An 18202-nucleotide genomic window follows, 5' to 3' on the forward strand; every position below is an offset into this window, starting at 1 on the left:
AAACTCGTTGATGGTGTATGTTCGATTTCAAATCACGACTGCATACACAGCTTTGGATAACCAGTTTATACAGAATCAAAGACAATCCACACCAGTATCACTTGTGTTATTTACCCTAAATACATGGAATACTGAATGGAGCACGTGACTTGAATGTAAATGTAGAACGAGGTCGTTGTATAATGAACAAACAGATTAAAGATGTTCCCCCAAGCCGAAATAAAAGATCGTTTGAAGCTTAAAGGAGACAAAAGACTCGACCTGACCACATCAAGTATAAAGTACTCGTTTGAGTTTGCTTCATTTAAAGACATCAAAAAGCCTGATTTATTGTTACGGTACATGTTTATGTATTTACCTTCACTTAGATTCACTTCTTCATTACGGTATACGCATTCGATGTTACGAATGTCATTACCGTTAAATAGAGATAGACATATTGGGTCCTGGGATTAATGAAAAGCTATACATTTTATTGCAAAGAAACTTGTAGCCCACCTGGAATATTTGCCATACAGGCCCTCCTCTATGTTGTCAATGGTGATTTGTGACACATATCTGTACCGGAATATAACATCCAATTTCATCAGCTATAATCTCACTGTGGTACAATGAATGAAATTTGAAGGTGCCAGGAAGTATTAGGGTCCATTCTCCATTATGGACGGAAAATAAAGAACCAGAGTACGGAGCACATGTGAAAAATAGAAATAGATCACTAAAATACAATATTGTTCTTTTTTTGATCTTTTTTTGTTTAGTTTATTAAACATACATCTGCCTAGTGCCGGTCTTTCTTTAGGCCTGAAATGTTATCTAAATTATTAAATAGACATTAATTAGCTTATCCAGACCATAATCAACTCTCGATGACTGCGATATTTACTGGATTAGAATCCCATTTGCTGCTTAACGCGCATTGATGATTAAATCAAAAATGGACAATCGAGACTATGTTTTTTATCGTACCGACTTTAGTAATGATGATCGCTAAATTCTCGGTTCAGAGTGGATCAATATGGCGGAAATTTCCAGCAATTTCCCTTTACATTATCTAGTTCTTATCTATTATAGTGAGAACTGCCAGCTCTTTATCTAATCTCCTATAATGTATCTTTAATATTCTGTGAGATAAATACACAACATTGTCTGTCCTTTCTGAAACATTGATTTTCTGTCGAAAAGTTAACCGATCTCTGATGTATTAAGATTGCAGACATCCACCTACCATGTGTCGGACTCCCAGACGCCCATAAAGCCCCCACCCATGACAGACGTTCTTCGGGATTTAACAAAGATTAAACTTCTGAAGTCAGTTGGTTTCACACCATTCCCCGCTTACTCGTTTGTTAAAGTTGGCCATACTGTGGTAAAGCTGTGTCTTTATATCTAAACCAATTTCAGATTCCAATCACGACAACAATTCGTACGTCAACATCAACGAGGGATTTTCTTGGAGATTTCAATAATTGCGTCAGTTATGCTGTAGATGCTGGATAGAATAAAAAGTCTAGTTACCATTTAACATTAAAAGACACAGCAAGCCAGATTGTTCAAACCTATCTCAAAAGTTCAAAATGAAAATACTGTATGTACTATTTTGATGTAAAGGCTGTTATTACTATGTGTATGTATTTCAGTACATCCAAGGGTAAAGAAACCTTCACGAGGAATCGGCTGACTTTCCCGAAAAAGATAGTACTGTGAGATAATGCTGCGAGAAGCCATTTTACACAGGTCCCTGTGCGTCGTTTTCATTTTTCAAAACATATCAAATTTCCACGACTTATCCACGCTAAAATGCGGACTTAAACTGATTGTTTAAAATTTAATTTAAAAAAAATCAAAATTTGAACGATAGATAATTCCCCGGCTTGTATTCAATCGAATTATACAGTGAAATTTATAGGGGGTGAAGAATGGTAACGAATTTTTAATTCATCACATCTTTGTAGATGCCGTAGTAAATGGAACTGAGTCATTTTTGGACTGATATTCCTTCTAAAGATTTAACTTTAACAATATTGTAGTTTGCAGTAGATTAACAATCTATCAAATGAGCTAGCAATCTAAACTATTAATTAGACATTAATTAACAAAACAAGACCATAATCAATTCTCGATGGCATCGATACTCACGATTTTTAACTAGATTAGATCGGTTCGCCATTTAAAAATTTAATTTAAAAATGGGAAAGCACTGGTTACCACAGTGCACACATCTTGTTAAAACTACAAACAGTGATAAATTGGCTCAGAATGAAGTAATTTGAATGAAATACCTGTTTGAATATCTATTTTTGAGCTATTATAGCAAGAATGGTCAGCTCTTTATCTAACTCTTACATAATGTATCTTTAAGTTAAAGTCAATCGATCTGAATCATTCTTGGACCAAAAGATAGTTTGATTATGTATGATTGTGTATTGTCTTAAACTGTATATATAGTTAACCTTTATTTGTTTTGCTTGTGAAAGAATTTGAACTTTAAACTTTTCAATTAAAATCTCCCGATTCTGCACTTTATCTCGTTTCATCCCTTTACTGTTATCATTAAAATTGCCTACATTTTTATCATTAGGTTGGTATATTTGTCGAGTGTGTGATGAGGCCAGTGGCATGTTCTGTTGTGAACATGTAATGTTAAATAATTAACCTGTTGTTTATTCAGTTTTTATTTTTAAAAAATAGTCGGGCATTCAAAATCGGACTTGCTTGAAATCAATGGATGTGAATTAATAAATCACAATATTCGTAATTATTGAATATCAAGACATGGAGAGAGGTCAACCCAGGCTGTTCCTTAATCCTATTGAAATGAAATATTGTTTAATCAAAACATCAAAAATGGGAGGATTGTTTGGATTTTTTTCACAAATTTGCAAAATGTCATTCAAATATTCAAATCCTTAATAAAAATCTGCTTGAATTGGAATGTTCTTCACCAATTCAATACGATGTCAAAATTGACCCCAGACTGTGACCTGCCCTTTAAAATATTTTGCTATGCTTTATTATCATATATTATTATTGATCAATATTTAGGCCGTTATAAATTCACAGTCGCCGTAAGGGTCATTTCAATGTCAACTCGACCACAAAAAAGAAGTGTGTGATATATTCGGACAGTGCTCAGCCATTGATCTATAAAGACGCTTTGTTCACTATGGGAAATAATGAATATCACGCCCAAGTAAAACTTTACCCTGAAATAAATCTCTTCACGCTTTCATATGATTTTAATTGTCTCTTATGATGCTCACCTCCTGGCCGAATCAAAGAAGCGATTATATTTACATGTATATCCCCAGGGTAACTCTATATATAGCAACAAATCTACTTAAAATAAGATGTTATTTTTGTTCCGTTTAATCGGTTGGTCGTAATATAGGTTCATGAAAAACGCATTTTAAGACTGTGACGACAATAAGAATACCCGTATACAGTGTCTCGATAATCAACGTACTTCAAAAGATTTCGCGGAATTTTCTGTATCGCAGGTTTTAATTGGTGGGTTGATCTGGAGTCGACCAATCATACTCTGCAAATTACTAAAAGCTCTCTTTAAGCCATGATGAAATGGGGTAAACAACCGAAAAGTAAAATGGAATAATGCAATGGTATAATCTTATTTAGACTACCCAAAATTATGCGGGAAGGGAAGACAAAATGTGCTAAAACGAAATTAACGTTATGTAGAGCCGGGTCAATGTTGGTGCTGGTTGCTTTACAGTGACATGCACCCAATAAAACTAGAACACGATGCTCTATCTCTATCTTTATAATATAATTACAGATATTTCTTTTTTAGATTGTGCCAACATTTAAACATCATGTCCATCTGTGACTTTAGTTCTAAAAGAAGATCTGAAACAATATGGGCCTTTAATAATATATAATAACAAAATATTCACGTGTGGGTTATATTTCTAAATAATAAATTGGTTTGCACCTATTATCGATTCAGCTTGATTAGTCATTTATTGCCACGTATCAATAGATTTTTGTCTCGAAAATAGAAACCATCGACCTCAGAAACTACAGATTGTTGGCTTTGAAGACACGTGAAGCCATGTTTAGAAACAAAACAGGAACATTGATTTATATTATATCCATTACAGGATATTTTAAAGGTACGATACACGACAATCTCTGGTTTCCAGCCAGTTGTTACCGGAGATACGGTCCAGAACAAAACATCTTGCATGTTTATAATCTGGCTGTTGTAATTTCATTTTCCCCGAATTCAAGACGAATTTTAACCAAAGTTTTAACGGAGAAAATCTCGTTTTTGCCGAGGATTTAGTTAACGAGACGGGTTATGCTCTTTTTTCCCGCTTTATCTATATTGGAGCATGATTTTATGAATATGAACCAAACTCGTGGAGAACTCTGCTTTTGGCGGTCGAAAAATTCTGAATTTCGACAGGATTCTTCCAAATGAGCAAACAATTCTAACAAGAAGTTAGAAGATTTTCCTGTATTTCGTTCACAAGCTTCGAAGGTCAGAATATGACTAGAAAGTTTGACAATTCGTCCTTTTACCAGAAAGGACAATTCCACCAAGCTTTACAAAATTCTATCAAGAATTTTTTCCTGAATTCAGAAAGGGTTCATTATAATGCACAATAGAACAAAAGTGCAAATTTGAAAAAAAATCTACAGAGTGTTCACAAGGAATTTATGCACGGAGGAACGGCGGAGGTGTCGACACATTTTAATATAAAAGCATTCCATCGGCGAAGTTTCATTGAAAATTAAGACCTTATGAATACAATTAAATGGATGTAGTTCCAAACGGCGATCTATTGTCACACTTCAGGAGAAGATGTTTAGTATAATGGCTACCTGTGGATATGATCAATAACCAATTTATTTGAAGTGTCTGTACCACCGGCTTTATTTGTTTATTGGATGAGCTAGGTCTACTTCTGCTTAATAGGCAATAATAATACTTCAAGAATTGATACCATGTACTAAGATGAACTCTTATATTATCCAAATATTTTGATTTGGTTGGTTTTCTTCCCAGGAGTTTTTATGTGATCCGCTGATTTGCTGCTACACATGTTATCTTCTGAACGTAGCTTCAGTCACTTGTGCACCGTGGCGTGCAGAGGGTTAGTGATGCCCGGGGCAAACTTATTGATTGTATGCCCCCAAGTATCAAGTAAAATGCCTAGTACTTAGAAGTGTGAGAAAAGGAAGGCATTTTAAATATGTCAAAAACAGAAAAAATAAAAATGTATTCAAATAAAGTAGGGTTGCTTGCACAATACAGTTAACAGCGATATTTTCAAATTTCAAAATATTTAATTTAATTTTACTCCTGAAATGGATGCACATGGCAGTCGCTCCCTCTGCCCCAACTCTCTAAACATACACGCCACTGCCTTTACACTACCATGATGACGCTTTCTAAGAGTATTTCTTATAGAATTGGACAGTTTTATTTTGAATGAAGAATATCCAAGGGTGTCCCTTGCAAATTGGAATCAAAATTCTAGAATTAAATAAATGTAACATTAATTTCATTTTTCAATTAATGTTTCTTATCTCTTCTTGTTTTATAGGGAAAATCTGTCATACAGCAGCAATACAAGTTTAAGTACTTTTGGCTGTGTATTGTTCATTTACTTAACAAGTTTAGTATATTACTATAAGACATCTGAGGCGTGTTTCTACATTGGCTTTTGATATATGAATATCCCTCTCCAGCACCCTAGCATTTTCCTTCAACGTAATTCGGATGGGACGAAAAACCAAGGTCCCGTGTACATATGGGCGTGCTCGTAAAAGATCCCTTGGCAGTTGGAATTCGATATAAGAGTAGGCCGTAGTGCTGCTGTACGGGCAAAATTCCCCCCATAGCACACTGTATGGCGTATGCCCGTCTTCATTAGCCCAGTCGGGGCAGAACAGTAGGACGTTAAACCCCATTTCGTTTCATTTCATTTCCTTCTACGTAAGTCACGCAATCGACAACTCTACAAGTTTACAAAGATAATGACCAATGAAAATCGAAATTAGAAAAGGGTCCCAAATTTTATAATGATAATGGCCAATGAAAATCGACATTCGATAGCGTTATATTCATTGTGACGTCACAATTAGTATGACGTCACAACTTATTGTCTCGTCCAATATGGAACCAGTATAATCTATATTATTACGATATTATCACTTAAAACAGATTTATTTTAGAGAAAAAAACATCGAAAATATTTAAAATACCGAGCCTGGACATCAGGTAAGTAATATAAACTATAGTTAAGTTTTCTACAAAACTGTATCATTTATTATACGGTAAAAGAAAGTTAATAATGCAAAGAAAATGAAAGCCGGTCGTTGTCATGGCGCTAATTGTTCCGTGGCCAAAGATTTTCTTAATATCGTCTTAGCTTTTTCAAAAGCGACAATACAACACTTTTCAGTGCAGAATGTGTGGATTATCGCGCTTTCTTATCTTCGTCTTTTATTTGCGTTTTCAAATCCAACGCGAAAATATGGCGGAGTAATTCAAAAACATGAAACACAAAGACAAATGTAAGGGAATATGAAATGAAATAACTTGACACTTTCACTTTATAATGAGCCACTGGATTTAACAAATTAAGATGTAGGTCTTTACAAAAAGGATAGCGGATCCAGTGACAAGGAGTAAGGTCGCCTGTCCCGCCTCGTGGGATTTCTTCAGGCCGCTCTGTTCCCTCCGACTGCTAAAGACCCTACGCGCAAGCAAATTATTTAAACAAAATTGAAACATATGATAGTATGTTTTTATGTATATAAAATCACAGTTTTTGTGTTTTGTCAAAATGATCTCTTGTTAACCCAGATGCACACCAATATGACGCTACAGACCATGTGTTTCTCAAAAATTTTCATAATGTGGCACTGAACATTCAGTGGGAATATTCAGTGGCAGCTGAAGTCTATAATATGTTCTCAATATTATGTAAGCACTCGGTCAAGATGTATATTTGACACTAACTATCAAACGCCTTTCTGTCTTAAATATCCGGCATCATCCTCGGCTTGTGAGGAACCTCAAATAAATGAAATACTGTAGGTCTTCCCTTCATCGGCACTGGGCACAATATGACTAAAAAGTTAGATTAAAACGTTCGGAGATAGGTGAAAATCTCTATTATATTTACTTTATATCCCAGTAAGTCCAAATAAATGTTTTACAACACACTAAGGGCAACAGACAGATTATCCCTTTAGTCTGATCAATTTCTGTACATGTTTAAAATTACATTCGGCATCCACTGCATATATAAAAGGCATGGTTACCTATGATTTTCACTGAAATCTTTTGATGAGCCTCTTTAAAATCCTAGTAAATCCATTCCGCAAGATTATCTACCGTTGATGTTTTAATTTCGAATTTGTTTTCTTAGTTAAATGTTTAAAAAAAAATCCATTTTAGCGCGGGTAAGACGACAAAAAATTCAATATTGACGATCAGTGACTTTAATATGTGAGAGAGAGAGAGAAATGGGGTTTAACGTCCACTCGACACAAACTAGGTCATTCGGGACTAACATATGGTTTAATTTTTATTTCAATAATTCGCTTGCGCGTAGGGGTTTTTAGCAGTGGGAGATAACCGGAGGACCCGGAGAAAACCCACGAGGTTGGACGACTTTAATATGTAAATATGACTTTCATTTGCAGTTATAATGAAGTTCGGGGAAACGCCTTTGTCCTTTGGGGACTCGCCAACAGAAAGTAAACAAAGTGAAGACAGAGAAATAGAAGATCGAGATAGAGAAGACAGAGAAATAGAAGACCTAGATGTAGAAGGTACAGAAATACAAGATCGAGATAGAGAAGGTACAGAAGATATAAACACAGGAGATAATGAATTAAAAGATGAAGAAACAGAAGATATAAAAACTGCAGAAGATGTAAAAACTACAGAAGAAATAAAGACAGAAGATTTAAAAGCAGAAACAGGAAATATAAAAACGGAAACAGGGGATATAAAAACCCAAGATATAAAAACCGAAACAGAAGAAGATATGAAAACAGAAACACAAGATATAAAAACTGCAGAAGATATAAAAACTGAAGATATAAAATCCGAAGAATTAAATGCAGAAACAGGAGAAATAAAAACCGAATCAGAAGATATAAAAACCGAAGATATAAAAACTGCAGGAGATATAAAAACAAACGATTTAAAAACAGAAACAGAAGATATTCAAACTGAAGACAAAGAAACAAAAAGAGAAAATATAAAAGCTACAGAAGATATAAAAACAGTAACAGAAGATATAAAAACAGTAACAGAAGATACAAAAACTGAAGAAGATCTAAAAAAAGAAGACATGAAAACAGAAACAGAAGATATAAAAACCGAAGAAGACACAAAAACAGAAGATGTAAAAACAAAAACAGAAGATATAAAAACAAAAACAGAAGACATAAAAACAGAAGATGTAAAAACAAAAATAGAAGATATAAAAACAGAAACAGAAGATATAAAAACAGAAGACATAGAAACGAAAACAGAAGATATAAAAGCTGCAGAGGATATAAAAACAGTAAGAGAAGATATAAAAACTGAAGAAAACAGAAGATGTGAAAACAGAAACCGAAGATATAAAAACTGACGCAGTAGATAATGAATCAAAAGATGAAGAAACAGAAGATATAAAAACCGAAGAAGACACAAAAACAGAAGATTTAAAAACAGAAACAGAAGATGTAAAAACAGAAACAGAAGATATCAAAACAGATATAAAAACAGAAACAGAAGATATCAAAACAGATATAAAAACAGTAACAGAAGATATCAAAACAGTAACAGAAGATATAAAAACAGAAGATTTAAAAACAAAAACAGAAGATGTAAAAACAGAAACAGAAAATATAAAAACAGAAACCGAAGATATAAAAACTGATGATATAAAAACAGAGGATATAAAAACAGAATATTTAAAAACAGAAACAGAAGGAGATATAAAAACCGAATCAGAAGATATAAAAACCGAAGATATAAAAACTGCAGGAGATACTAAAACTGCAGAAGATTTAAAATCAGAAACAGAAGATATAAAAACTGAAGACATAGAAACGAAAAGAAATGATATAAAAACTCAAGATATAAAAACAGAAGATATAAAATCAGAAACAGAAGACACACATATAAAAACAGAAACAGAAGAAATAAAATCTCAAGATATAAAAACCGAAGATATAAAAACAGAAACAGAAGAAATAAAATCTCAAGATATAAAAACCGAAGATATAAAAACAGAAGATAAAGAAGGTAAGAAAACAAGGCATTAATTCTTCTCGCCTGAACTATTTGTTCAATGTTTTTAATGAGAAGTTATTGACCTTACAATAAAATCTGAAGAGATATCGCTGCCCTTCCGAGATTCACCAATGTAATAATTGAAAATACCAGATGACTAGACTATCTATATTAGTTTCACACAAATATGAACTGTACTTTGATCCAGTCACACCTATATAACAAAAAGATTAAAACGCATTTTAATGTCTAAATAAATGAAATCGGTTTTCATGTCTCGTCAACACTTTATCTGGATCATAAGGAGACTGACATACTGTTAATTTTATTTTTATGTGGTTACTTTTTGCCTTATCTGCGCGACTATGCATCACCTCGGAAAAACTCCTTAATCTTACATAATCAAGAAATTCTTAATATAAAGGCTAAGTATGAGAGAATCCCATACTATTCCATATAGAACGGTCCCACCATGTTTTTGTTTGAATACTAACTAATAATAATAATCCAAAGAGAAATTATTACATGTCATGGTTTTATTATTATTTCAGACGTCGAAACAGCAACATGTCCCGAAGACCTCGAGAATGGATTGGAGCCAGGATACTTTAAAAGAGGAGGGAGAGCATTTTGCCTGAAACATGGCAAGATATTTGAAGTACACAGGAAAAGCGCACGAAACCAGACAAACAGAAAATTTGTATTATTAGGTGTCATTCCTGGCGGCTGCAAATCAACAAAAAAAAATCAAAAGAAAAGTAAGTAACCATACGTAGATACGGGTATCATGTACGGCGGAGGGGTCAGAGTGGGTATATTCCAAGGGCCGGTGGTCTGTACCAAATGGACACTCACCTTGTAGAAAGATTCTAGCAGCACTGCTTTATATATATATTTGATATATATTAGTCCTATTGGATATATTTATGTAATTAGTATCCCCTTCGATATGTAAACATACTTACGTGTACCAATTGACACCCACTTTGCAGACAGATAGTAGAAGCACTGCCTTTATATAGTATAAACATATTAGTATTACCTTTTTGTTTACTATCATTATTTAGTTAAAAATGATAAGAGAGAACGTGTCAAAACGGTGCTCCGTGTGTTTAATGTACCATTTCTTTTTTTTTATTTGTTCAATTGCCAAATGACACTCAAGATCGAACCAATTGTCATGATCTTCGTACGGTGGTTCAGTGAGTAAGGCATTGGCTAAATAACCATGTGGTCCGGTGTTGGCCGAGGAAGATTTCCTGGACTTCCCGGTGTTGTTTTTCCTTGTCTGTGGTGCAGGGAACCTGGCATGAAACTCCGTCTAGGTCCAAAAGCCGAGTTCCTGTGTACACGTTTGCGGGCACTAAAATAATCCAGTTACAGTTCTTGCAAATATCCCTCACAGCGCGCTGTATGGGGGAGGCCCGTCTTCATTAGTCCGGTTGGTCCAGAAAAGTAAGACGTTGAACCCCACACCATTCATTCGATTAATTCACCATTTTAAAGGGGGAATAGTTTAAACTTATAGATTATGGAAGTTGTTGTACATGTACTTGCAGCAACGAAACCTACAGTCTATGACTTTAATACACTAAAATATTCATTAATTGACTTTCCATACTCAATTCCAACTATATATAGAATTTGATTTTTAACCACCTGTTTTGATCTGCATACCTATTTTATCCCTTATCTTTATTCTAATTTTACAGTCAACCCATATGTTCTGATGGAACTGTATAGAACTTTGCCACCAGAGAATATCAAACCCTATTTGTTGGTAAGACCAGAGGTCAGAATAAAGATACACACTGACACAGTTCGTACAAATATGTTTGGACCACATCCGAAAATAAAAAATGTACCTGCACCAAAGTATAAAGAAGAAAAAAATATAGAAACAGAAAATACAGAAGTTAAATGTATAGATACAGAAAATACAGAAGTTAAATATATAGACACAGAAAATACAGAAGTTAAATATATAGATACAGAAAATACAGAAGTAAAATATATAGATACAGAAAATACAGAAGTTAAATATATAGACACAGAAAATACAGAAGTTAAATATATAGACACAGAAAATACAGAAGTTAAATATATAGATACAGAAAATACAGAAGTAAAATATATAGATACAGAAAATACAGAAGTTAAATATATAGACACAGAAAATACAGAAGTTAAATACATAGATACAGAAAATACAGAAGTTAAATATATAGATACAGAAAATACAGAAGTTAAATATATAGACACAGAAAATACAGAAGTAAAATGTGTAGATACAGAAAATACAGAAGTTAAATATATAGACATTGAAAACACAGAAGTTAAATATTTAGAAACAGAAAATACAGAAGTTAAATATATAGATACAGAAAGTACAGAAGTAAAATGTATAGAAACAGAAAATACAGAAGTAAAATACATAGATACAGAAACTACAGAAGTTAAATATATAGACACAGAAACTACAGAAGTTAAATATGTAGATACAGAAAATACAGAAGTCAAATATATAGATACAGAAAATACAGAAGTCAAATACATAGATACAGAAAATACAGAAGTTAAATATATAGATTCAGAAAATACAGAAGTTAAATATATAGATACAGAAAATACAGAAGTTAAATATATAGATATAGAAAATACAGAAGTTAAATACATAGATACAGAAAATACAGAAGTTAAATATATAGATACAGAAAATACAGAAGTTAAATATATAGATATAGAAAATACAGAAGTTAAATACATAGATACAGAAAATACAGAAGTTAAATATATAGATACAGAAAATACAGAAGTTAAATATATAGACACAGAAAATACAGAAGTTAAATATATAGATACAGAAAATACAGGAGTTAAATATATAGACACAGAAAATACAGAAGTAAAATACATAGATACAGAAAATACAGGAGTTAAATATATAGATACAGAAAATACAGAAGTAAAATACATAGTTCCAGAAAATACAGAAGTTAAATATATAGATACAGAAAATACAGAAGTTAAATATATAGATACAGAAAATACAGAAGTTAAATATATAGACACAGAAAATACAGAAGTTAAATATATAGATACAGAAAATACAGGAGTTAAATATATAGACACAGAAAATACAGAAGTAAAATACATAGATACAGAAAATGCAGGAGTTAAATATATAGATACAGAAAATACAGAAGTAAAATACATAGATACAAACAATACAGAAGTAAAAGATACAGAAACAGAAAATACAGAATTGAAATGTATGAAAACAGAAAATACAGAAACAGAGTATAAAGACGTAATATATGTAGAAACAGAAAATACAGAAGTAAAAGATGTAGAAACAGAATGTCAAGAAGTAAAAGATGTAGAAACAGAATGTCAAGAAGTAAAAGATGTAGAAACAGAATGTCAAGAAGTAAAAGATGTAGAAACAAAATGTCAAGAAGTAGATCACATAGAGACAGTGTATAAAGAAGTTAAAGATGTAGAAACAGAATGTCAAGAAGTAGATGATGTAGAAACAGAGTATAAAGAAGTAGCTGATGTAGAAACAGAATATACAGAAGAAAAAGATGTAGAAACAGGGTATAATGAATTAAAAGATATAGAAACAGAGTATAAAGAAGAAAAAGATGTAGAAACGGAATATAATGAAGTAAAAGATATAGAAACGGAATATAAAGGAGACAACAACAGTGAAACGAAACATCAAGAAACACAAATAAATGAACTTAGAGAAAAGGTGATTACTGTTGCAGGAGAAAGAGATGTGATGGAAATAAAAACACAAACCAAAGAAATGGAAGATAGGGGAATAGATAAGAGGGATACAGAAGGAACGGAAATAGTAATGGAATTAGAGGAAGGAAGGAATTATGGAGCAAAAACAGTAGAAGGGAAAAAAGAGAAAAACAAAAGCAAGTTCAGTAAATTTTTCATTAGAGTGGGAAAACGGTTTAGAAAATTGTGTACTTGTGGCTGTGTTAAAAGGGGGAAGGGGGCAGGGGGGAAAAGTAAAGAAAAAATTAATTTTTTTAAAGATAAAGATACAGAGGAAGCTGTAGAAAGAGACTGAATAGAGTATTGACTCTAAATGTACATAAAACAAATTTGTAAATATATGTATTTATTACTGTTTTTTAAATAAATTATAAATATTCTATTTGTGTTGATATATTTGTCATAGATTTTATGGTCAGTCAATAAGGGTATATTTTTAAAATATAATTTCACTTATTAACAGGGGATATTTACGAGTAACTTATTATTAACAATCCCGCAGATCGGGCTTCAACCATAGACAACGAGTCGGAGTCGAGTCCTAAGTCGCCGCACCTGGAGTCGGGGTCGAGTCCCAAGTCGCTGACTTTTGTACGCTTACTCAGCTACATTACAAAATTGTAAAACAACACTTTTATGAGAAAAGTGTCACCGTCGTGTGTTTTATCCTTTATTATCAGATGGTGGGGTGGGATGAGCATTCAAAGCGCAAGATAGCGATATAGACAAGTGTGATATCACAATTAATGCTTTGTATCAATGAAATTGAATTACAATGTGACCCTATTAATCTATTAATCATGATAAAATTGACGTCAAACGGGGTGTTGGATTTCTCGCTTTAAAAAGCTCAGCGTGTATGTATGCCTACGTAATTTGGAGACGATGATGGTATAATGCGGTATGCTGGGGAGGTAGTGCACCAGAAGAATCACTAATTTACTAAAGTTCCGCCCCTATAGATCAAGTTTCAACTAGATGTATGGTTGGATGGCCGAATGGTTAGCGTGTGCGCGTTGAATCATAAGGTCTTTCATTGAGTCAACTGGCATGGTTTCGATTCCCCGGTTTAACGTGACAAGGAGTAAGGTCGCTTGTCCAACCTGGTGGGTTTTCTCCGGGTCCTCCGCGGGGTTGGATGACCGAATGTGCGCGCTGTATCATAAGGTCTGTCATTGAGTTATCTGGCGTGGTTTCGATTCCCCGGTTGTACGTGACAATGAGTATGATCGCCTGTTCAACCTCGTGGGTTTTCTCCGGGTCCTCCGGTTTCCTCCCACTGCTAATAACCTATTATGTCATTAAAATATGCTTAGAATTTTCGCCATCTCGTAATATCTATCATACCGCCCCGTTTTGATTAGTTTCGAAAATAAAAACTTGCAGAGGTCTAAAGTGGTTAGTGTCAAAATAATATACGTTTTACTTCTTGGATAGGTACAATTAATTACCAGAAAACTACTAGTGTGACACCGTCTTCATTAGCCCTGTCAGATCAGAACAATAGGACATTAGACGCTATTTCATTATGACATTATGATATATTATAATATTATAACTGTAAAACGTTAAAAATAGTATATGTGATCTATGTAAAATAATACATTGAAAATAAAATGTTATATTATCATAAAGTAATTGATATATGTAAAAAAAAAAACTCCAACAAATAGCATGAAATGAAGAAAATCGTGATCTAGTTTAGCTATTAAAAGAAAAGAAAGACGGAAATAAGGAAATAAGTCATTATATTGATCCTAATATCAATATTTTATTGTTTGTTTTAACGTAAAATATGTAATTTACGTGAATATAATTTAGTACATACTAGCATTTCAGGTGTAAAGAGTTTAACTCGCAAGAAGAAAAAAAGAGAGAGCAATATTAAACATAATTTCTAGAAAGACGGAAATAAGGAAATAACGTCAGCATATTGATCCTAAAATCGAATTTTTTTAGTGTGTTGTAAAATGCGTAATTTACATGAATATAAATTATACTTGGGTTACAGTGTACATACTAGTATTGGGTGTAAAGCGTTTAACTGGCAAGAAAGAGAAAGCTATATACGTGTATATATATACATACTTTCTAGATTGATCAAACGATAATCTTTTCCCTTTTTAGGGGGCTTTGGGTATTGAAATCACAAGGTCTGTCATTGAGTCAAGGTGGCGTGGTTTCGATTCTCCGCTTGAAAGTGACAAGGGGTAGGGTCGCCTTTCGAACCTCGTGGGTTTAAGCCGGGGCCCTCGGTTTCCTCCCACTGCTAAAGACCCCTATGCGCAAGTGAATTATTGAAATAAAATCAAACCATTTGATAGTCCAGATATGACATAGTTTACGTCGAGTGGATATCAAACCCCATTTCTCTATCCCCTGCCCACCCCTTTTTCAAGGAATTGGGTCCAGCACTAATACCAAGATAAGAATAAGCAAACAACAACAACAATAGAAAAAAAACCAAGCGAATGCGCCTAGAACCTCCCCTCCCATACCCTTTGCGGTGGGTGCAGTGAACGCAACATATATACACACCTTAAAATGTGTCAATCTGGTTGAATGATGGTAATACATTTGGGAAGATAACATTGATGTTCAGTTAGTTGGAAACTGAGTTAGTGTCCCAAATGTTCATTTTACTAGACTGGATTATGTGAGCTATATGCATAAATAGTCAGCAAATGATCGGCTCACCAGATTACAATAGAAAAATTAAAATATACATGCAGATATCGTTAATGTTCGAACTTATGGAAGAGACAGGCCTGTTTATTAGTTACACTGAACAGGGAGAATAACAATACAAACATACCTTGTACAAATATATTTGGACCCCATTCGAACGTAAAGATTGTACCTGCACAAGAAATGGAAAGCAAAGCAGAATTAACATACACCGAATGCTGAGAAGATGGAGAAACAATGGATAAACAACCAACCAGAAGATAGAGAAGCAGAGGAACAGGTGATAGAAATACAGAAGCAGCAGATAGAGAACCAGGAAAACAGATGATAGAGATACAGAAGCAGCAGATAGAGAACCAGCGGAACGGGTGATAGAGATACAGAAGCAGCAGATAGACAACCAAAGGAACGGGTGATAGAGATACAGAAGCAGTAGAAGAAAAACGGAAGAGAAACAAACGGGCATTAGAGGAACAGGAGTTTGAGAAACGGGAAAAGAAGATGCAGTACATTAATGTTCTATAAATAAATTATAAATATTCTACAGATAGAGAACCAGAGGAACGGGTGATAGAGATACAGAAGCAGAAGATAGAGAACCAAAGGAACGGGCGATAGAGATACAGAAGCAGCAGATAAAGAACCAGAAGAAAAACGAAAGAAAACAAACGGGAATTAGAGAAACAGGAATTAGAGAAACATGAAAAGAAGGTGCAGTATTTTAACTTTGAATGTACATAAACATTTATTTTTTGTAATAAATACATTAACGTTCTATAAATAAATTATAAATATTCTACTTGTGTGATCTATGTGTCGTGGATATTATTTGTACCCACGGTTGTTTTGTGGTCAGTCAATCAGAGATATATTTCTAGATAACTAAAAATTTAGACATTAAGCGGGGGCTATTTACAAGTAACTAATACCAATCTCTTCTGTAGATCAGGTTTCATCTATAGAAGTAAGAACATACCAAACTGTAGCCCATATCTAACAATCATAAAATAATGAAAATCTTCTGTCCAATTGAAATTAAGCCCCCAGTTCTATAGTTAACTAATTCAAAAATGCGGGCACTGCTACAATTGAACTGTAATCCTAATAAGGAAATGTCTTTGATTCTTGATCAAATCGCTGATTGATTAGCGATCGGGTCAAACGTATCCGTTTCATCGAATCACAGAAAAAAAAACCCGATAAATTATTCACGTTATCAGTAATCATATTATATAAATTAGTTTAAAGCGCAGCACCATGCTAATTTGTTTATACGTTTTTCCAACAATGCATCTTGTGATGCCAGCAACACCAATTATATGGTTTAATTCCTAGCTGTGATACCATACTATGGAAGAAATACTACTTATGGTAAAGATTGCAGGAAAGACCACGGCACCTATCCGCTTCCGATCGCAAATGGAATGAAAGGTGTTCTATTTTGTTATATTCAGACCTACTGGTATGTATTTATATGTATATGGGGTGTAAATGGTATGTATTTATATGTGCAATAAGGGGTGTATAGTGTAGTGGGCTTGCAGAGGGTGTGCGGTGGAATTGAAGGGGTGGAGGTGGAACAGTGGCGGGATCTTTCGTTATATATATCATTTTGAACCTTGTAACTAGGCCTATTCCTGTCAGCCCCACATGCGTTTTACCTGACAAGTGTTACCCGAAGTTATTTTCTCGGGTTGGGTGGCTGGGCGGGGTTGTGGGACGTGGGGGGGGGGCACTGAGTAAGACGGTGGCTCGCTATCCTGGGGTTACCGTATTCGATCCCTCCATCGGCGCCGAAAGTTCATCAGGATTTTCAGACGTGGTTCCTCCTTGTGAGTAGTATAGGACCGAAGGCCTGGCAAGGGACAACGTATAGTCGTTCGGATGGGACAAAAGAGTGGCTCCCGTGTACCCATTGGCGTACACGTAAAACATCCCTTGGTAGTTAGAATTCGATGCAAGAGTAGGCCGTACCGCCGCTATCCGGGCAAAATTTCCCTCATAGCACACTGTATAGTGTATGCCCGTCTTCATTAGCCGAGTCGTAACAGAACCGTGGGACACTAAATCCCATTTCATTTATTTTCTCGGCCTACGGTTTTGATCCCAAGGCACGGTTATTGGACAATGCTTTGTACCTATATATACATAACCCTATTTCTAAGCCCATGGTATATATAAGGTATACGATTATGAAGCCTAAGGACAGAGCGTATTTTAGGAAGTGTTCGTGAAACAAACGGAATATATCCCCTCCCATCACATTAAAGGCTTACTGTTACATACACTTTTGAATATTAATGGAGGGAAGAGAACATTAAATCACCTGATAGACTGGAATAACAAGACGCGTTGATTGGATGAATGCTCAGGTTATATGTTAACTAGATATTAAATCTGTATTGGTCAATTTAACACGAGGAATTTTAAGACAAGACTTAGTGTTAT

The 18202-nt window shown here is 34.1% G+C and overlaps 1 protein-coding gene across 1 annotated transcript; it reads left to right on the forward strand.

Moving 5' to 3' along the window:
- Positions 1-7688: 7688 nt before the first annotated feature.
- On the forward strand, positions 7689-16458 carry LOC130012882 (myb-like protein X). Its single transcript, XM_056100950.1, has 6 exons — positions 7689-8450; positions 8544-8592; positions 8993-9283; positions 12430-13133; positions 15978-16034; positions 16306-16458. Exons 1-6 carry the CDS (start codon positions 7689-7691, stop codon positions 16456-16458), a joined length of 2016 nt encoding a protein of 671 aa, XP_055956925.1.
- The last annotated feature ends 1744 nt before the right edge of the window (positions 16459-18202 follow it).

The sequence above is a fragment of the Patella vulgata genome, chromosome 5, assembly GCF_932274485.2.
Source record: "Patella vulgata chromosome 5, xgPatVulg1.2, whole genome shotgun sequence".
In the NCBI taxonomy this organism is placed as follows: Eukaryota; Metazoa; Mollusca; class Gastropoda; family Patellidae; genus Patella; species Patella vulgata.